The 21,759-nt window shown below is 41.7% G+C and overlaps 1 protein-coding gene across 1 annotated transcript in view; it reads right to left on the reverse strand.

Moving 5' to 3' along the window:
• Positions 1-3,603: 3,603 nt before the first annotated feature.
• The window catches only part of sel1l (SEL1L adaptor subunit of ERAD E3 ubiquitin ligase), a 53,600-nt gene continuing 35,444 nt past the window's right edge, over positions 3,604-21,759 (reverse strand). Inside the window, exons 11-22 of the mRNA XM_038774707.1 lie at positions 20,547-20,701; positions 20,195-20,251; positions 19,491-19,559; positions 19,322-19,399; positions 18,436-18,498; positions 15,738-15,825; positions 14,690-14,838; positions 13,481-13,646; positions 12,698-12,772; positions 11,127-11,299; positions 7,630-7,758; positions 3,604-6,745 (exon numbers count right to left, since the gene is read on the reverse strand). Coding sequence (XP_038630635.1) covers positions 6,563-6,745; positions 7,630-7,758; positions 11,127-11,299; positions 12,698-12,772; positions 13,481-13,646; positions 14,690-14,838; positions 15,738-15,825; positions 18,436-18,498; positions 19,322-19,399; positions 19,491-19,559; positions 20,195-20,251; positions 20,547-20,701 — 1,385 coding nt within the window. The 3' untranslated portion in view covers positions 3,604-6,562. The remainder of the gene's footprint in view (positions 6,746-7,629; positions 7,759-11,126; positions 11,300-12,697; positions 12,773-13,480; positions 13,647-14,689; positions 14,839-15,737; positions 15,826-18,435; positions 18,499-19,321; positions 19,400-19,490; positions 19,560-20,194; positions 20,252-20,546; positions 20,702-21,759) is intronic.

The raw sequence follows: 21,759 nt of genomic DNA on the forward strand, positions 1-21,759 counted from the left end.
AATGTGCACAAAGCAAACTTCAGTAAATGGTGATAATGACCAGATCATTTGTTCTTGTGATTGAGGGATGACTATCGACTCTTAGAAATAGTCCTGTGGGGTTCTTTTTAAATGTCCACCCAAGAAGACAGAGCCCCAGTTTACTATCGCTGAAAGACGGTACCCGCAATAGAACAGCACTCCATCAGTACTGCACAGCATGGCACCCTGAATTTCTGTGTTTACATCTCTGGAGTGCAGAGGTTCTGAACTCACAGCCTCCTGACTCAAGAGGTGAGAATGAGTCCGATTGAGGCGCAGCTGATACACTTTGACCAACCCGTCGTTTTCTTTGCATGTAATATAATTATGGCAATCTAAATGAAGCAATCATATGGCGTGTGCAGGAAGATTGAAACTATTCCGAATGTCACCTGCAGCTGCAGAGAGGAATTGCTAACTAAATTCCAGGATGGGTGTGTAGTGCACTAATGCTGGTTTAGCTCACAAGGCTAAATCGTTGGCTTTTAAAGCAGGCCAGCAGCACGGTTCGATTCCCGTACCAGCCTCCCCGGACAGGCGCCGGAATGTGGCGACTAGGGGCTTTTCACAGTAACTTCATTGAAGCCTACTCGTGACAATGTGATTTTCATTCATTTTCATACACTGGGGGTTCTCGACAGACAGAATTCCAGGAATGGATTATTTTATTAAGCGGAATAAGCAGCTCAGAACTGTACTGCATAAGTCCTGATCATCAGCCACGGTCATAAGTGCTGTATTTTAAGTGTACGCTTGCAAGCTTAAATCGGTGAACACTTGGGGCCGTATTTTTAAATTTAGTGTGGAGTCCGGATCTGAGGATGCACAATATCACACCGGGTAGCCACCGAGATCCTGACCCTGATCCATGTTCAATTAGGGCAACTCAGGATCAGGTCAGCTGCCCACTGCTTCGTGACAAACTGCTAAGTGAGGGTAATTATTTACAATTAATGGGCCTATTAAAGGCCTAGTTCCTGACGATGCAATGCCACTGTACTTTGTATTACGATCCTAGTTAATGGTATAACTGGATGGGAAGATTCCAGAATGGAACCCTGGCTTAAAAGACCATGAACCTTTACCTTTTTTAAATAAAACATGGAGGAACAGTCACAGGACCGTAAATTAGTTTTAACAACAAGAAAAAATATTTATTAAACATGAAAAGTTCTATTACGATACAATACTCCTTTACTCTCCCCTTACCTTAACAAATACACACAGATTTTAAGATTAACATGAATTACAAAGTACATTTTAGGCTACAATGGCCTCAATAACACACAAACTTCCTTTTAAGCACACATTCACTTGGGTTCAGAGAGGAGTGTGTCTTACCACAGTTACCTTGTGTGCTTAAAAGGAAGTTTGTGTGTTATTGAGGCCATTGTAGCCTAAAATGTACTTTGTAATTCATGTCCTCCAAATTCACCAGATGATTCTTATCGCAGTAACCATCGCGCCTCACTGAATTCCGGCTTCCACACGAGTGATTTCAAATTCCGCTTTCAAAAGTCACACTTCCAAATTTTCTTTTAAACTATGCTTTCCCTCCGCTGCTTCCATCAAATTCCACTTCCAGGTTTCTCACCCCTCCCTTCAATTTTCCTTTGTTTTAAAGGCTTTTGCACAAGCTCCGAGGTCCAGCCACCAATTTCCATGATTATTTCAAATGACGTTTCCCAAACCATAGTAATTTCTCACAAACTTTAGCCCTACTGCAGATATATTTCTGGCCTCTCACAAACCAATGCCTTTTCAACTCTGCGACTTTACTGAACAGTAACCTGTCTACTCCCAGTTTCCTCTATTCCATTAACTCCAGAATTGTACAAAACATCTGTTCATTTCTCCAGTTTCCAGAACGAGCTGGACTTAGGATTCGGCCTCTGTTTTCTTAATCATAGGGTGGCTTTTCTTCGAGCAAGGCTGGGCGAGATGTTCCTTCTTTAGCCTTCTAAAGCCAACTGCTTCTGGCAGAGCTGTGGCAGCTGCCTTCTCTCTCACGACCCTATCTCCAACTGTAATCAAATTAGCTAAACTAAAACTTAAAAGGCTTCTCTACCTTAAAGGCTGCAGTTGCCAAGCAACCACTGCTGGTTTATTTACTCATCACACTGTAGCCCTCTTCAAGAACAATAGAATCACAGTTGGAATTGAAACAAACCCCCACATATACAAACTTTCATCCATCGTGAATCTAACTATGGGTGGATTCTCTGGCCTCATGCACCCGGCGACTGGAGAATCCTGCCCGAGGTGAATCGAGGCTGTTGCCAGTCAAAGGGAGACAGACAAGCAGCATCTGTTGTTGCCCCCATTATGGGTATCCACAATTAAAGATGGCTTGAAGGCCTCACAAACGACTAGCGCCCCGTGAAACAGGGAGGTGGTGACGTAGTGGTATTGTCACTGGAATAGTAAACCAGAGACCCAGAGTAATGTTCTCGGACCCAGCTTCATAATCCCACCACTTCAGATGGTGAAAGTTGAATTCAATAAGAGTCTGGAATTAAAAGTCTACTGATGACCATGAAACCATTGTCGATTGCTGTAAAAACTCATCTGGTACACTGTCATTTAGGGAAGGAAATGGAAAAAAAATGAAAATCGCTTATTGTCACGAGTAGGCTTTAATGAAGTTACTGTGAAAAAACCCTAGTCGCCACATTCCGGCGCCTGTTCGGGGAGGCTGGTACGGGAATTGAACCATGCTGCTGGCCTGCTTTAAAAGCCAGTGATTTAGCCCAGTGTGCTAAACCAGCCCCAGGAAATCTGCCATCCTTCCCTCATCTGGCTTACATGTGACCCCAGACCCACAGCAATGTGGGCAAATCTTAACTGCCCCCTCAAGAGCAATTAGGGATGGGCAATAAATGCTGCCACAGCCTGTGATGTCCACGTCCATGAACAACAAAAAAAAACTCCCGACCTGGAACGCTTCAGCCCCCAGCCAAGCCCAATCTCCCCACCCACAGACCTGAGCACTGGGCAGCAGTTCCAGTGCCCTGGAGTTGCATGCCGAAACATGGAAGTGGTTCCTCACCTAAAGTGGCTTCAGCCATTGTGTCAGCTGCAGTTTTAAAAAGGAGTACTAAACGACACCTGCGCGATTTCTCACTGGGGAGCCAGTTAGTTCCCAGGAGGCTATTACGTTAGACTTTAATGTCACGAATGAGATGGAAATTTATGTAAATGAGGGTTAATAATATGCTATCCGTATTTGGGCCCAATCCGGAACTCTCCATTGGGAGTGGGCCAGTTAGATAGCAAACTGATTTGTGCCTGGCGCAAATCTAGGTTTTTGCCTTTCCCATTATTGAACCGATGCACCCAGATCCATGCTGACACATGGTGGTTAAATTACACCCATGGTCTCTCCCATGGCACTTTGACACGTGTTATGATACAATATGGATATGATACAAAAATAAAAGATGTTAATTTAAGATTGGATCTGCATATACAATCCAGTGTAACATGCAAAATACTCCTAACAAAAGCACACTAATCCTTGCACATTTTTCTTCACAGGACCATTCAAACATGGCATAGATTTTACACAAGGGGGGCCAGAAATGCAAAACTGGTATGTTTATTACAGCATAGTCAGGGCAACGTCCACAACTTAGTTAACTATTCCTGTAGTCTCCTACCACGAGTATTGTGGAAATGCCCAATACAACTTGCAGGACATCAAAAACAGCAGTACATCAAAAACAGCAGTGTGAAATTTAAGCTCTTGCACTTAAAGTGCCATGCATAAAATATATACCCAATCAAGTTACATTATCCTGTTACATCTGATACATACAAACATGTCACAAATTTTTCCACCTTCAGGTGGGTAACTTGGAGATAATTATTTCATGGAGAGCATAAACAAGGTGCCTCATGTTAAAATGAGACAACAGGAGCTTGCAAAATTCACTGCATTAAAGTGGTTTACACAATGATTTAGGTCTTGCGGTGCAGTGTGCAGCGTCCCTGCCCTACCCAAGGACCTGATGGCCAAGGACATTGCGTTCATAACCAGGCCACACAGGTCAAGTATCAAACTGCAAAAATCCTTCCAACACAACCAATGACCGGCAACAAGAGCAGGAGACACTCCTGATCAGCCACCCTTGATATGGAGTGGAACCCCTCACGTTATAAACCTCTGGCGACAGACAAGCAATCTGCGCCAGGAAGAACCAGCTATGGAAAACAGGACAAAAGTCTGCCTTATGACATGACTAGGTGCGGGAAGAGAATTGGAATACATTGATTTATTCTAATTGAAAACCCGGTTACAAAAATAAATTCTATTTGTCCCAGCTCCCAAAATAAAGTAAAAAAAGTTAAACAGCAATGACGGGTATGGAATCAGAAGTCATTACTGTGACTTCCGTTCTAAGATCCAAGCTTGATAAATTGCAGAGTAAAGATTTGCGCATCCAAGAATAATAGAGTTCAGAAATATTTTCTGTGCTGCCAATGTTGCAGACATCTCTCGTTCCTCATTTCCTCAAGTTTATTTGGAAACATCAGCTTTGGAGCTCCTTGACCAAGGATTAAAATGAGTATGATGCAGTTTACCAATGCTCGGATAGATTGCACGCAATGGGAAAGAGTAGGATTCCGTAGCCTTTTCTCATTCAATATTTTAATCTTGAAGGATAAAATGGTGGAATCTTCTTGTAGAATATTACCTTTGATTGTAGTCTGCATACTCAGTATTGTAATTATTTTATAGCATCAACATTCAAAAGTCTGGAGTACATCCAGTGCATTATTAAAATGAAAGTAGAGTTTACAGCAGGCAGTCACTTTATTAAAATTTAAGCACAAATATACATTTTGCTGGCAAATGGGCTGGGATTTCAATTCACAAAAAGGTTACCATACATTAAAAAAGTCTGTACACCTTATTAACATTTTTAAACAATTTTACACAGCTTTCCTTATTGCATTTACAGTATAGTACATTTACAATACAACTAAGAATCCCACTGCCAGTTTTAAAGGGGGACTTGCATTTTCAAAATTTAGCTCAAGTCAAGTCTCAAAAACAAAGTGCAGCCATATTGCTCTCCCAAAGAAAAGACGGGGGGGGGGGGGGGGGGGGGGGGGGCAGAGAAAAGAGGATTGACCTTTACTGGGGCTATCATTAGTCTGTTTTTTGACGAGATGATCATGTTCAATAAGACTCCCTAAACTATAAAGGAGAGCCCCTACCCACCCCACACGTGTCTGAACAGCATCACACCATCATAATAGGCATCATGAGTCAAGCTGCAATTCGACCTTCTGCTCTGCCATTACCAATTACTCAAATCCATCATTAAACATCAGTGGCAGTCCACTAAGTTAAACGTCCTTCAAGAAAGCCCACTGTTTCGTCTGTTTACATTTCTACTTCCAGCTATTAATATAATTGAAACAACAAAAAAAAAATGCTGGAAAAACACGTCAGGCAGCATCTGTGGAGACAGAAGGAGTTAATGTTTCGGTTCGAGATGCTGCTAAGCATTTTTGTAATTACACATTTCCAGCATCTGCAGTATTTTACTTTTTAGGTGATTTACTTTGCCCAAGGCTGAAGGCCAAACTGACTGCAGGCTTTTTCAGATTTGGTTCCACATATTTAATCTTTCCAATAAAAATAAGTTCCCTTCAAATGTAACAGATTGCAAATTAAAACAGTTCACTCAAAAGGTTTCATGCTAGTTTCAGGATAATTTGATCCTTGCTTTGCAAAATAAAAATCAAATCTATGGAGCTAGAGTTGACAAAAAAACAAAATGAACGTCAAGAATTTGTTTTTCTAACAAGGGACTGAAGCATCTTTGGAATTAGTCAAATTTTAAAATATTCCTCAACTGCTCGCAGATTTGCAAAATTAATCCAAAAACAGACAAATGCATGATTGCATTTATCAACTCTCTTCAAAGTCTTTCTGCAGCCACAAAAAAAGCCTTCCCCACTAATGCATTCAGTAAAGCTCCACGAGGACTTGCGGCTGTTGAAATTAATGGTCTTCAAAACTGGGTAGGTCGGTTGTCAAATTCAGTTAAAAGTTACAAGTTCTTCATAGAAGAGCCGAAGTAATGGCAAAGCTCTATGGCAATTAACTGCAATGCTCCATCATGTGACTGCAATATTATACTACGTAGTGGCACTTCTAGTCTAGAAGACTAACCCTCATGTAGGATTTGTTAGTGGTGTACATCTTCTAAATGAAAAACAAATCAGCTTTATGCTCAAAACAGACAAATTTAATACATAACTGCTGGAAAATGCCAGGTAAATCAACAGTTTTTTTTTAATGTTCAAAAGATCAGAAGTTTTTTAGACTTCATATAAAACTATTCTTCTGATGCTGATCAAAATAGCTTAAAAACTCAGTAAGCCTGAAAATAGGCCTGGTTTTATTAAGAAAATGTGCACTTCTTTACAAGAGTCCAACTTTTCCTTCCTGCATTAACAAAACAGTTTGATGGGGCAGGGTGTAGCAGATGCAAGAGGAAAGACACCTGTACTGACTGTATCTTTGCTACTGTTGCTCACGTTGAGGTTCTGGCTGTTGGGGGCCTGGTGCCCGGAGCTCAGGCTGCTGCTGTCTTTGCCTGTAAGCGATCACAGTACCCAATAGCAGAGCAAGTATAGTCATGAGGTAAAGATCCCACTCGGGGCCTAGCAGCATGTCCAAGTCCATCTGCATCCATATCTCTTGGAACTGCAACAAGAAAAATCAGTAGTACACAAGTGATATTCACACAATGAGAAACTGCAATGGCATCCAACTCACTCAAAATTCATTTATACATATCAAGTTGCAACAAAAGGTGTGCACTTTCCTCCTCCTCTATTTGCTCTCCACCTCCCCACCCCCCAACACACTTTCTCCAATGCACAAGATACTAACTTGTTACCCAAACTACAGAAATTCTGCAGTAGGATTTCCCCTCCTACATTAGGCCTGTGGTGAAGCATACAACTTCAACAGCAGCCAAAAATCTATTGGAACACACCCAATTGCAGTAATGTCAGGTCCTGGAAGGGAAACCTTGGGCTCAATGTAAAAAAATAGGAGGGGAAGGCCAGTCTGCCGCAGTGACCAGAGATCCACGAGTCTCAGTCTTACACTCAGTGCCTGAGCATCCATAGACCTCTGGACTAAAGAATCCCAAAGATTCACAATCCACAGAGCAAAGTTCTGTGGCAGCTTTCAGAGGGGTTAGCCCCTCCATTTTTATTTTAAGTGCACTGTTCCAAGGGCACCTTCATGTTGAGGCACCCTTCTAACTCCTACCTAGCTCAGCAGTGCCCAACTAATTGCTGCCAACAGTAGCAGCCTGCTTGCTGTCCTCACTTGGACAGCAAGCTTGGGAGGCCGTCTCCTGGAATATCTGTTTGCCGGTCTTGCTGCCAACAAGAGTGCTCAGGACTCCCAGTTGGTCCTGAAGCCAGGATCTGGAGGCCTGTGGGTAAATTCAGCCCAGAATGTTGCATCAGGGATCGCAATGTACGATTCCCAACTATTACTGATATTTAGAGAAGGCAAGACACTGAAAAAAAAAGTATAAAACTTCTACTGCCCTTCTATTTTTGTTTACTTACCTTGGTTTCACTCAGGTAGTCTAGTGAATACATCATGCCTAGTTTACAAAGTGCAAGGAAGACTGGGACTTGAGCATCAGGACTAGTTTCTGCAGCCATGTCATAAAACCGCTTTGCAAGATAGATATCCTTTGGACAGAAAAAAAAAGGTAAGAATTTTCCCTTTCATATCATAACGTGGTCAACTAACTGCATGAGTCTACTCATCAGGAGCACTATAGCACATCGACGTTTTGTAGAAATCAAACCATCAGAACAAAAACTGGTGCCAGCCAGGCAATATCGCTGTTTCACCAATCCAACGTCAATGTGAAGTTCTGATGATCTGCTGAGTAGTTCCAGTATTTTGTTTTAATTTTCTTCATACTACTTGATGGAAAACACATTTCCTCTGCCAAAAAGAAATACATTATATATGCACAGTTACTCATATGCAAAACACCTCTCCTGGGGTTACAACGTGACGAGGGAAAGAATTGCTGTCTGAAGCTCGAGACTTGCTGTCGGAAGCCGACTCACTGGTTTAGTTTGACTTCACACAAAATGCAACTACAGTGCAGTGTCAAAACCTGACCAATAAATGTTCCTATATTTCATTTGAACGCCAAGGGTGTATGTATACACTTCCCAACATGGCAACATTTTAACCACATCCACAAGCATCAATGTGTATTCAAGACAAAATATGGAGAGACAGGAGGAGAAATCCAAGGAGATGAACATAAATTCAAAGTCTGAAAACAATAGTAAATTCTGCCTTACATCTTTACCATTACTGGCGCACTCTTGGTTAACACCTTTAATTCTCATCCTCTATTTTAAATTCCTGCACGGTCTCATTTCTCCCCGTCAATAATCTCCTCCAGTCCAACATCCCAGATATCAGTGCTCCCCTCATTCTAACCTCTTGACCATCTCTCATTTTAACTGTGGCAATATTGGCCTTCAGTTGCCTAATCCCCATGCTCTGGTTTCCCCCCCACCCTCTAAACATCTGCAGCTCCATCTTTCTTTACTCCTTTTACACACTTTGGGCATCAGCCCCAATATCTCCTTCTGTGGCTCTGTCATATCTTGTTTTATACCACCATTATGGAGCACACTGCAATGTTTTCTTACATTAAAGGCTTTATGTAAATAAAAAATTGTTGATCACATGACAGCCAACTAACTCAAGTGGCAAGTACACTTCAAAACCAATGGCAGCGATTAAAATGGCACTCAATACAAGAGGAAAAGTACAGCACAGTCGGCCCTCCAAGCCTGCACCGACCATGCTGCCCTTCTAAACTAAAATCTTCTACACTTCCGGAGTCCGTATCCCTCTATTCTCACTATTTATGTATTTGTTAAGATGCCCCTTAAATGTCACTGTTGTCCCTGCTTCCACCACCTCCTCCAGCAGCGAGTTCCAGGCTCCCACTACCCTCCGCGTAAAAAAAAAAAACTTACCTCGTACATCTCCTCTAAATCTTGCCCCTTGCACCTTTAAACCTATGCCCCTAGTAATTGACCCCTCTACCCTGGGAAAAAGTCTGACTATCCACTCTGTCTAAGCCCCTCAATTTTGTAGACCTATCAGGCTACCCCTCAACCTCCTTAGTTCCAGTGAGAACAAACCGAGTTTATTCAACCTCTCCTCATAGCTAATGCCCTCCATACCAGGCAACATCCTGGTAAATCTCTTCTGCACCCTCTCTAAAGCCTCCACATCCTTCTGATAGTGTGGCAACCAGAATTGATTACTATACTCCAAGTGTGGGCCGAACGAAGGTTCTATAAACTGCAACATCACTTGCCAATTTTTATACTCAATGCCCCGACCAATTAAGGCAAACGTGCTGTATGCCTTCTTGACTACCTTCTCCACCTGTGTTCACCTAGAACTGACTGTCAATACTCTTGAGTGTTCAACCATTCAGTGTATATTCCCTACCTGTATTGGACTTTCCAAAATGCATTACCTCATTTGTTCAGATTAAACTCCATCTGCCATCTCTCTGCCCAAGTCTCCAAACAATCTAAATCCGCTGTATCCTCTGACAGTCCTCATCGCTATCTGCAATTCCACCACCCTTTGTGTCGTCCGCAAATTTACTAATCAGACCAGTTACATTTTCCTCCAAATCATTTATCTATGCTATGAACAGCCACGGTCCCAGCACTGAACCCTGCGGCACACCACTAGTCATAGCCCTCCAATCAGAAAAGCACCCTTCCATTGCTACTCTCTGCCTTCTATGACCGAGCCAGTTCTGTATCCATCTTGCCAGTTCATCCCTGGTCCCGTGCGACTTCAACTTTTGTACCAGTCTGCCATGAGGGATCTTGTCAAAGGCCTTACTGAAGTCCATATAGATAACATCCACTGCCCTACCTGCATCAATCATCTTTGTGACCTCCTCGAAAAACTCTATCAGGTTAGTGAGACAAAACCTCCCCTTCACAAAACTGTGCTGCTTCTCGCTAATACGTCCATTTGCTTCCAAATGGGAGTAGATCCTGTCGCAAAGAATTCTCTCAGGTAATTTCCCTGACTTAAGGCTCACCGGCCTGTAGTCCCCTGGATTATCCTTGCTACTCTTCTTAAACAAAGGAACAACATTGGCTATTCTCCAGTCCTCCAGGACATTGCCTGAAGACAGTGGGGATTCAAAGATTTCTGTCAAGGCCTCAGCAATTTCCTCTGTTGCCTCCTTCAGTATTCTGGGGTAGATCCCATCAGGCTCTGGGGACTTATCCACCGTAATATTTTTCAAGACGCCCAATACCTCATCTTTTTGGATCCCAATGTGACCCAGGCTATCTACACACCCTTCTCCACACTAAACATCCACTAATTCCTTCTCTTTGGTGAATACTGATGCAAAGTATTCATTTAGTACCTCGCCCATTTCCTCTGGCTCCACACAAAGATTCCCTCCCCTGTCATTCAGTGGGCCAACCCTTTCCCTGGCTACCCTCTTGCTTTTTATGTATGTGTAAAAAGCAGTGGGATTTTCCTTAAGCCTATTTGCCAAAGACTTTTCGTAACCCCTTGCTCAAGTTCCTTCCTACTTTCCTTATATCCACACAGGCGTGGTCTGTTCCCAGCCTTCTCGCCTTGACAAATGCCTCCTTTTTCTTTTTGACAAGGCCGACAAAACTCTCGTTCTCCCAGATTCCCTAAATTTGCCATATTTATCCTTCTTCCTCACAGGAACATGCCGGCCCTGAATTCCTTTCAACTGACATTTGAAAGTCTCCCACATGCCAGATGTTGATTTACCCTCAAACATCTGCCCCCAATCTAAGTTCTTCAGTTCCCACCTACTATTGTTATAATTAGCCTTCCCCCAATTTAGCACATTCACCCTAGGACCCACTAGAAAATACAATCAATACAAAAGTTAGCACATTCAAGACAGCTGAGGCACAAAAGGAAGTCAGTTTTTTTCTTCAATTTAAAAAGACAAACACTGGAAAATACAACTGACATGTCATTTTCAAACTCGTACCTGTTTAATGCCCAGGCCCTTTTCGTGCATGTAGCCCAAGTTAAACATGGCCTGAGCACTGTGCTGTTGCTCAGAAGCAAGTCTATAATGAATTACTGCGGTTTCATAGTCAATGTCTGTGCCGTAACCATAGAAATGATAATCTCCAAGTTTGATTCTTGCAACTGTATAACCTAAAACACAAATATTTAAATATATACATAACTTGACATTCACGATGGTTAGCAATTCTAGTTCCCCTCATGTGTGTCTTATTACGAGAGTCTCTTCAGGAATGCCACAATAGACATTTGAAGTCAAGGCTTCTGGTGTGCCGAATCTAAACTGCAGGCTTTTCTATTGCAATTTCGTATTCAGTCACCTAGATGGCAGCATCTCTTCAGTTCACGTTTCTGAATCATGTCCTGTCCCTATTTTGATTACTTCGACTCAAAACTTAGACGTTTGAGAAAAAAGGGCTTCGTAGTTGCTTTCTTTTTTTACAAAGTGCTGTTCAAATGAGAATCAGCTCAGATCTATAGTCCCAGGACTTATAATTTTTAAAAAATACAGCTTGCTTAATTTTAAGTTGTTTATAAACATGCTATAACACATGCATGCAATAAGTATTATTTAAAGAATTTGAGAACATTTTGAATTGGTGCAACACAAGGAGAAAAAAGTAGCACGAAAAGGGCCATCTGTAAGAAGTCACTTTTAAGCAATGCAACACCCTCATTATTGCACTGGCGGAGACTAAAACCAGCTGTGCTTGCCCCAAATGGGTTTGAAATTGAATTAATGATCGTAGGTCAGTCACTGAGTACTGATCTTTGTTCTCCATTGACACATGCTGCTATCCTACCTGTATGTCACTATTAGCACTTTAGTCCTTAATACCACTATTCACATTTTGTTTCTTGTCCATGACATATTTGCCAATCTCTCCTTAGCTCCAACCTACCCCATGCCTTCTATTCTGCCCCATCTTCTCCTCCCCCCTACCCCCCCCCCCCCCCCCACCCAATTTGTTACATTTCTACCTTCTTCAGTTCTATAGTCTATATGGACTCAAAAACATTACCTCCTGTTCCTCTCCACAGATACTGCCAGACCTGAGTTTATCCAGAACGTTATGAAATAAATACAGAAAATAAAGTCTGGAAGCTTGTTTTGAGCATTAGTATCATTTTATACAAGACCTACTTTTATCAAGCCAGCAAACTTCACAACTTGGAACTCCATATTTAGATTTTACAAAAGGGAGTCTTACAGGATTTTTGCAATGCTACTTTACAACCATTTTGAAAAAAGGAAGTGCACAGGCATGTTGTTAATTTAATTATCTGTGGGAGAACAGTCACCTTCTGGTGGTTTGACTGTTAACAATGCAAGCAAGCAGAAGTTGCTGGGGTCTAACCATTTGCTTTGAATGAACAGTAACTGCTTCAAAACAAAAAAATCAAGGATGCACACCAAGGTCCATTTTCTCACTCCTACCAGCATTTCAAAATCAAATCAAACTGCAATAAATTGATTCCATGGACTTCGGCACAAGATTTCTCCTTTCTTCATTAGCCTTGAAATCTCACCTTGTGCTGCCGCTCTATTCCAGTGCAATAGTGCTCGTGGATAAGTTTCATTCTCGCCAAAAATTTTAGCTTCCTCTGAAAATAGTATAGAAAACATTGAGGATTTATTGGTTGGTACTGACCTTCGAAAAACTTTATCCAACAAATACATTGGCAAGACGTGACCAATGAATCATTTAAACTCCGTAAGATGGGCTCATTTGATCTTAAAAAAAATCCCTAATCCTTCGCTTGCCAGCACAGTAATTCTCATCAATATCGACTCGCACTCAAATACATTTTTATTAAATGTAATTCTACATTGGATATTATGACTATGTTAACTGTGCCCCCTCAATATCTAGGATTATAAAATATTTCTTTATAAAAATTGTTACAGTTTGGCACACAACATTTCACAACTCCTAACTGTTCCTTTCTTTCCGTAGTGAGATCTGAACTAATTCAACATCTATGGTTATTACACTTTACCAAATGTTTGCTGGTGCCAATTATCAGCTCATAAAAATGTTAGTTATCAGCAGCTCCACCACCAGGCACTCCATGGCATGGCAATTGGAGTCCCTTCAAAATAAATTCAACTTAGTTTCCATTGGGATACGTAAAGTAGAATATTAAAAATGTGACTCCTCCCTGATCCAAATCCATGTGGGTCACCGGTTTTGTTAGTGTAATTTAAGTCATGTGACAGATCACAGAACACGGTTAATCAAAATATTGCACATTTTGAACCAATCTTGAATAAGGCTGATGAAATAATGCTAGACTAGTCTTTGTTCTCACTTTGATCCAGAATGAATGCAGCATTGCTCTGGGCCACCTCGTAGCCTTGTTCAGCCAACAGTAAGTACTGTACTAATGCCGAGTCAGTGTCTCCCTCTTTGTAGTTGTTGTATGCAGACATTAGTCGCTCTGACCAGCGACCGCGCTCACAGACATTTTTAAACAACTGCAAAAAAAAGGGTAATGCTTCAGAAAGTTACCCAAGGCAAACTCAAACACAAAATTCTGTCATAAATTAATACATAATCTGAAAAGAAATGTCTACTCTTATTGCTTTGAAGATCTGGTGAGAGGCAACCCAAAAAGATCTAACAATCACTCTCCAATCAATCTTGTGAACTGCTAAAGCTGCCTAGCACATTCTTTCAAGTCAAATAGTGACTGGGAATCAGCAGAAAGTGAATTCTAAATAAATGTCAATTCCCTGTTCGCCTTTACCAACAGTTTGAAAGAATCAAAGAACAAAGAAAGTACACGAGCACCGTGTTTGACATTTAGGATTATGTATAAATTCAGTGAAATAATTTACCATTTGAGAGCTCAAGGTGCAATGCTAACTGTATAGATACACAGCATGGTGGCAATTTTTCCTGTCTTTTTACACCAAGAAAATAGGTTTCTTCAGCATTATATAATGAGACAAGAATCAACAGTTTCAGGTGCAATTCTCAGCTGTTCGAAGTTAGGTGTTTTCAGTTGTACCAGTGGTTGAGGTGGCACAATTGACAGCAGTGGCCAAGGTGGGAGAGAAGGCAGAGAAGATCCTGCGTTCAGTCACAATCCCAACAACCAGAAGTAGAAAATACACATATGGAGGCGCCAAAGAATTTGACTGAACTTGATTGCGCCAAACAAGTCTGGCAACATTTATGAACAAAAATTCTCAAAGACTTTTGACACTTGTGGAAATGGGAGGGGAGCGGAAAAAAAGTTGCAATGGTAGGAATCACAGATTAAAAAAAAAACATATGGAATTAGATTTCTTACAGGGAGAGAATTTAAGGTGCAGTAATTTATCAGCATAATGCCAACTACGACAGAGTCCAATGAAACAGATTTGTGCTGTCACATAACCACAGCATGCTTGCACATCAAAGATATGTGATCATGTGGACTGGACCTTAAATTTTCATAAGAGTAACTATCTTTCTACACTTTAAATGCTTACATGCAAAGGCATTGAGAATATTTCCAGTTGTAGATTCTTACCTCAACAGCTGTATGGCAAGATCGAATCACGCCACTGCCTATTGCATGCATTTGAGCCAAGTTATAAAAAGCCAGAATGTGTCCACCTTGTGAGGCGAGGTTAAAATACTTCAAGGCTTGTTTGTAATCTCTCTTCACACCTACGCCATCTACAAAACAAATAGTCACTGTCGCAAAATATACTTCAAATATCAAATTTAGGCCTCAATTAAATTGCTGTGGTTGAAATTCATCTTGGGTGTAAGCAAAGGATGGCGATAGCCAAAAATAAAGCAAAAATCAGCAACCTGGTTTCCTCCCTCCCCCAATATGGCCAGTTGGGTGTAGCCAATATCTCTACGGAGGTGAGGAAATCAGCAACTTCAAAATTAGAGATTGCTCGCAGGGTATTTTTTAAAGAAAGGAGGTTGTTAGAAGTTGCACCAAGAACCTTATCGTGCAGATCAAAAAGGTTCGTACAAAAAAACTAGATACTTTAGTAAATATATATCAAAACCCTGATGCCTGACCTTTTGTTCAAAAAGAATTTGAATAGATGAAAACAGCCACTTGCTCATCTTAAAGAGTTCCAGCAGTTAATCGGAAAGGTACACTGAAGGAGAAATAATCTGACAGTGCAACTGCTCGAGGAGATAGTGCAGCGTTGAGATTATAGATGACAAAAGCGGAAAGTACAATAACATGATTTTTCATCTATTGATCCTAGTGCACACAATGAAGCAGATGGGACAGGACAAAATCAATTCCAACATCCTGCGTCCCTGCATATTCATAACACTGTTCATAGAAAAAACCCCAATATATTTCTCACCATCTGACGAATCAAAAACATTCAATGCATTAACTTCCACTGGGTCACATTTAAATAATTTATAAAACAAGATACTGAGCTGGCAGGTGACAAGGAGAAGAGAGAAAGTGCGAGTGCATGATGTATTCGCACACTTCAGAAAATAAACAGCCAGGAGCTATATATCTGGTATAGAACAGATAAGGAAACTTCTAAGTAAGTGTATATAGCTAGTAAAGATATGCAACAATGGCTTACTGTAATACATGGAACCCAGCTGAAGCTGTCCATCCACCCAGCCCTGTTCAGCAGCTTTCTGAAAGTACTTCAGTGCCAATTCATGATTCTATTAAAAAGGAGGAAAAATTATTACCTATACTTGCATTCAATCTCACATGCACTACATCAGATTTTCAGCAAGAACACAAAGCCATTCAGTTCAGCAATCACCCAGATAGTGATTAACTTGTATTTGAAGAACCCATGTCTTTTGTCCCTATTACATGGTTTGCATGCATGCATTCAAATGCAAAGAAATTTTTTTTTAAAAAAGGGTGGCATACAAAATCTCCCATTCTGAAAAAACTGGATTAATTAATTATTTTTGGACTAGTTATCTATTTGTCACAGGCTGGGTGTCCCGGTTTAAAATAATCATGAGGCCTGTAATATTACTAAAAGGAAGCTTTTTGTTGCTTAGTTTCTGAATTAATGACATTTCTCTTCACATTTTCTATTTCCCATTTGAAGATTCAGAATGCATTTGATTTGGCAGTGTGGTGACCACCATAACTTGTATTTATATAGTGAATGAGGGAATTCTGGAGATTATGCTCTAGAAACGGCTGAATGTATGATGGCCAACAGAGGGGGATGGAGAGCCCTGTTCAGTGGAATGCAGAGTTCTTGGAGGATTGTCGGGATTTGAACACAAGTATGACAATAAAACAATTGCATTGCTGCCCTGGGAGCCAATACAGATCAGTCAACACCAGGGCAATGGGCAAGCCTGACATGGTGCAGGTTAGGTTATAAGTAGCAGAGTTTCGGATAAGCTCACGCAATGATGAAAGTTGGGATTTTTGGCCTGGAAAACTTTATTCTTTCATGGGATGAGTGTCACAGGCATGGCCAGCTTGCTTTTCTCATTCCCAATTGCCTTAAAGATGGTGGCCAGATGCCTTTTGAGAGAGGCAACATATTCATGGAGTGTTCCAACAGGACATAGGGTGACACAGGCAATGTCAGAAAGAGGATGGCTGCTGTTTTATGATGCAGAGACAAAGGAACTACTGCTGTGGGAAGCAGGTGAATCTTTTTTGTGATATCAAGCAGGATGCTAGAGTTCAGCTTCTGTTAAAATTTAAGGGAATAGAAGATATAAAGAATGGGTAGTTGCAGAGGTGTGCCTTGTTGGTGATACAGAATCCCAAAAGATCAAATGGAATTGAATGAATGTTAAAGGACACTGGGAGTTGACCAGGCATGGCAGGGAGAAGTGAATACGCTAGAGATCTGGGAGTTCTTGTAATGTTACGTATCTGCCAGACTTACGATGCACAGTGAAAGTGTTTCATAACACATTTTGGTTGGGTTAGCTAATACCAACATACCTTTTCTTTAGTTCAATATTTTAGAGGGCTGTTCAATGTATTAGGTAATATTTGATCTCTCTTCACAGGTGCTGTCAGACCTGCTGAGATTGTCCAGTATTTCCTGTTTTTGCTTCCCCAAGGTTCCTTAGACAACACCTTCCAAACCCACGGCCACTACCATTTAGAAGAACAAGACCAGCAGATACCTGGGAACCCCACCACCTGGAGGTTCCCCTCCAAGTCACTCACCACCCTGACTTGTGAAATATATCGCCGCTACTTCATGTCGCTGGGGCAACATCCTGGAACTCCCTCCCTAATAGCACAGTGGATGTACTTGCACCTCATGGACTGCAGCGGTTCAAGCGGCAACTCACCACCATCTTCAGAAGTGCAACTAGGGATGGGCAATAAATGCTGGCCTAACCAGCCCACATCCCGTAAATTAATTTTTAAAAGTTTGCTTTTGTTAGCCTTCTCAGATCGGATCCTAAAATATTTCCAGTACAGAATCTTTACAGTATAGGAGGCCATTCAGCCCATCAAATCTGCACCAATCCTTTGAAAGCACCCAACCAAGGCTCACTCCCCAACCCTATCCAGATACCCCCACCTAACCTGCACATCTTTGGACTGTGGGACAAAACCTGGGCATCCGGAGGAAACCCACACACATACGGGGAGAATATGCAACTTTCACAGTCACCCTAGGCCGAAATTGAACCCAGGTCCCTGGTGCTTTGAGGCAACAGGGCTAATCACTGCCACCCTTACGGTCTTTCAACAAGGGCCGGGATTCTCCCCTACCCGGCGGGGCGGGGGGTCCCGGCGTGTTGGAGTGGCGTGAACCTTTAGGGGCCAAGCCCTCACATTCAGGGGCTAGGCCCGCGCCGGAGTGGTTTTCGCTCCGCCGGCTGGCGTCAACGGCCTTTGGCGCTGAAAGGACTTCGCTGGCCGGCGTAAGTCCGCGCATGCGCCGGAGCGTCAGCAGCTGCTGACGTCATCCCGGCGCATGCGCAGGGGAAGGGGTCTCTTCCGCCTCCGCCATAGTGAAGACCATGGCGAAGGTGGAAGAAAAAGAGTGCCCCCACGGCACAGGCCCGCCGGCCGATCGGTGGGCCCCGATCACAGGCCAGGCCATCGTAGGGGCACCCCCCGGCGCTCAGGACCCTGGCGCCCGCCAGTAAGGTAGGTGGTTTAATCCACACTGGCGGGAGAGGGTTGACAGCGGCAGGACTTCAGCCCATTTTAAGATGTTGCAGACATAACCAAATGCAAAAGTTGGGCTCTCCTCTCCATTTCCACCCGAGATTATTTGCTCCAAAAGTAGCCATATCAGGTATGAACGACAGTATACGCACCACTGGGATGCCCTTTCCATACAAGTAAGCCATTCCAAGTCCACTCTGTCCAACTGGATTGCCCTGCAAATCAACAAAGAGTTACTGCCTGTTACAATATTTTTCCAATCGGCACAGATCAAAAGCAGCATGAAACATACTGAGCCCCAATCAAATTGCATGCACACAGGATTTGGATCAGTGAAAAGAATATTGCTGATATTCAGTATGACCCCCAATTCATGGAATGGAGCAACCGTTAAACATGCCAAATTGAAGTCTGACAATCATAAACCACCATTCAGAATCTCCAAAACCAAGCTACTGGTTTGGACTGTGATGACTGGATAGAGGGGCTGGATCCACCACATCCTCTCGAATGCCCTCTAACCATTCCACTGGGCCATTCCTATTTTGGATAAATCAAATAACCAATTAAGCCAAATCAAATAAACCGAGAGATAATAATTTTGAAAGTTTACAACATTATCTCTGATGTACTTACTTTGGGACCCCAGAATGCAGGTGCGCTATTGCTTGACAATAAATACACTTTAAAGGCACTGACTTGCTGATTAATTAGCCACCCCCAGCACAATGTGATGAGTTGAACAGAGTAAGTGAACTGATCAGAGTAACGGAATCCAATTAGTGACCCTGCCATGTGTGGCTCAGGCATCAAATAGTTGCCACTGATAGTTGATCTGATTTCAATGCTCCATCTAGGATATAACTGAACTGCTAAGTGGGCCTATTTATCCTCTATATAGGCAAAAGGGAAGGAAAGGTAATAATTGAGAATTTCACTCAATCACAATCAAACTGGGACAGGAGAGAGAACCAGTCGTTATCTCACTTCAGTGAAAGTCCTAAACGTAACTAGACAACTATTTTAAAAAAACCTTACCATGTCTGCAGATTTCTTGAAGTAATGAAAAGCAGTGTCATTGTTCTGGGGCACAATATTACTACCCTCCGAGTACATCTGTTGATTTAAAAAAAAAATCAGTTTTAATGTTTTCAATTACAATCAACCAGTCTATATTTTACAAAGCATGTTTATCTTCAGCATTTACCTTTCCAAGGAATGCCATTGCTTGAGAGTTCCCAGTTGCTGCTGCTTGGTTGAAGTAATCAAATGCTCTCTGTAAAAATGTGAATAAAGAAATCCAACATGTTACAAACTAATCCCAAGTTAGGAATTTTAAAGTTTCGAGCGTGGGAGCGAAGAATGTCTGCTACTGAAAATAGAAGTCAGACAGGTGAAATGTGGAGAACACTTGGCCAGCGACTTATGGAATTTTATTTAAGGAACATTCTCAGTGGAATTACAGTGCTTCAGTGTAGCATTCATTGAAAAATTATGGGCGTATCAGGTTAAAACATGCAAGCATAAAAACATTACATGTCATGGGATACCAGATGGAAATTGGCACCATTACACTGCTTCTAGGAAGTCAGGGTGGAAGATGTGGTTTTATTCCATGCACCCTTTGGAGTAAACTGCTGAGATCCATTCTCAGTTGATCACAACACAAGCTTTAGTTCTTGACTATTGACCACAAGACAAGGTAGCTTTATTCCTTTCCAAATAAATTCTCTCAAACTCACTGAAGCAATGTTTCAAGAAACAGAACAAGCTCTCAACCACATAAAGGAAAACACATTCTTTAAAAAAAAGTGTGCAGAGCCTGCACTGCTTAAAGCAGTAGAAACTTACACTTCTTGCAACACCAAGGATATGCATTCCAATTTCTCAAGTACCCCAGCAAACAGTTACCTGAAAATTTTGTTCCACACCTCGCCCTCCGTGCAAATGCAATTGCCCAAGTCCAACCTAAAAAATGAAGACAACCATTTTGCAACTTTACAGCCATTTCTGCTCACTTCAAAGATTTCATTTAAACGCTTTGTCCCATTTGCAAGTTTAAACTTAACAGGAATTAAAACACAAAAATGTTGTAGGAGCATCATTATATAAATACCCAAGACACGGTTGTATGCAATGCTGTGAAAGGGCAACACGCACAAGACTTTTACATTTTAGCTATAATGAGGAATTCAGATTTGGAATTAAACAATTCTATTTATTTTATTCAGGCTATTTCACAAAGACAATTTCAACACAATACCTGTGCTTGGACATCTCCCTTTTCAGCCAGGAACTGGTAATATTGGATTAAATCATCTTCGAGCATTCCACTGCCCACACCAGAGTTTTCAGCTTCATCAAGAAGACGAATTCGCTGAACAACATTACCACCAGTCAAAGATATATCATTGGCAACTAGGGAAGAAATTCAATCATTTAAAAATTAGTGAATTAGCTTCTACATGTGAAAGATAAACAAAAATGCTATTTCTGGAGGTTAACTATCAACTTGGAATTAGTAATTCTATAAAAAACTTCCAATTCATTCTAAAACACTCAAATTCTAGCATCTGCAAGATTATTCGGCAAGGTAAAAACAATTCAGTCTGTTATCCCTCACAGTGTGGAAAACATTCATTTAAACACCAGATACCTCAGGCTTTGTTTACACTGCAATAGGGTTATTGCATAGGCAACAAAGAACTGCAGGCACAGATCTATAGGTAACCTTATCTATAATAATAATTTAAAAATTGGTTATTATCACAAGTAGGCTTCAATGAAGTTTGTGAGAAAAGCCCCTAGTCGCCACATTCCGGTGCCTTTTCGGGGAGGCTGGTACGGGAATTGAACCCGCGCTGCTGGCCTTGTTCTGCATTACAAGTCAGCTATTTAGTCCACTGTACTAAACCAATCCCTTGTAATCTAAATGTTACATGTGAAAAATGATTAGAACAAAGGGAAGAACCACGAGAGTGGTGTGGAAATCACATCCTGGTTCGTGGTTGAGGCAGAAACTAGGCCAATTAGAGCAGATAGGTGGATATAGAGAAAGGGTTAAAAAGATACATATTTTGAAATGCCGAGGGGGCTTGATAGGTCAGATGTTGAAAGGATGTCACCTCTTGAGCAAGGGAGAGACTAGAACTCGGGGCAAACAGTTCAAACATACCGTATTTACTCGCGTATCCTTCGATCTCGCGTATCATGCGACCCCTAAATTTTCGTCCCCAAAACATGATTTTATGATATACCTCATGTATCATGCGAGTCACTTTTTTGGAAATCTGAAGAGTAGTATTCTGATGGGAAGATGGGAAGAGTGGTTTCTGCTGTGAAAGCTGTTCGCGATTCAAACAGCTGTCCAGCTGGCTTTACTAGCGTCGTTCAGCCACTTGCCGTTTCCATTCATAAAAACATGAATGGAAACGTCAAGTGGCTGAACATCTTCCCATCAGAATGCGGTGGTCAAA

The sequence above is a fragment of the Scyliorhinus canicula genome, chromosome 2 (genome assembly GCF_902713615.1).
Source record: "Scyliorhinus canicula chromosome 2, sScyCan1.1, whole genome shotgun sequence".
NCBI lineage: Eukaryota > Metazoa > Chordata > Chondrichthyes > Carcharhiniformes > Scyliorhinidae > Scyliorhinus > Scyliorhinus canicula.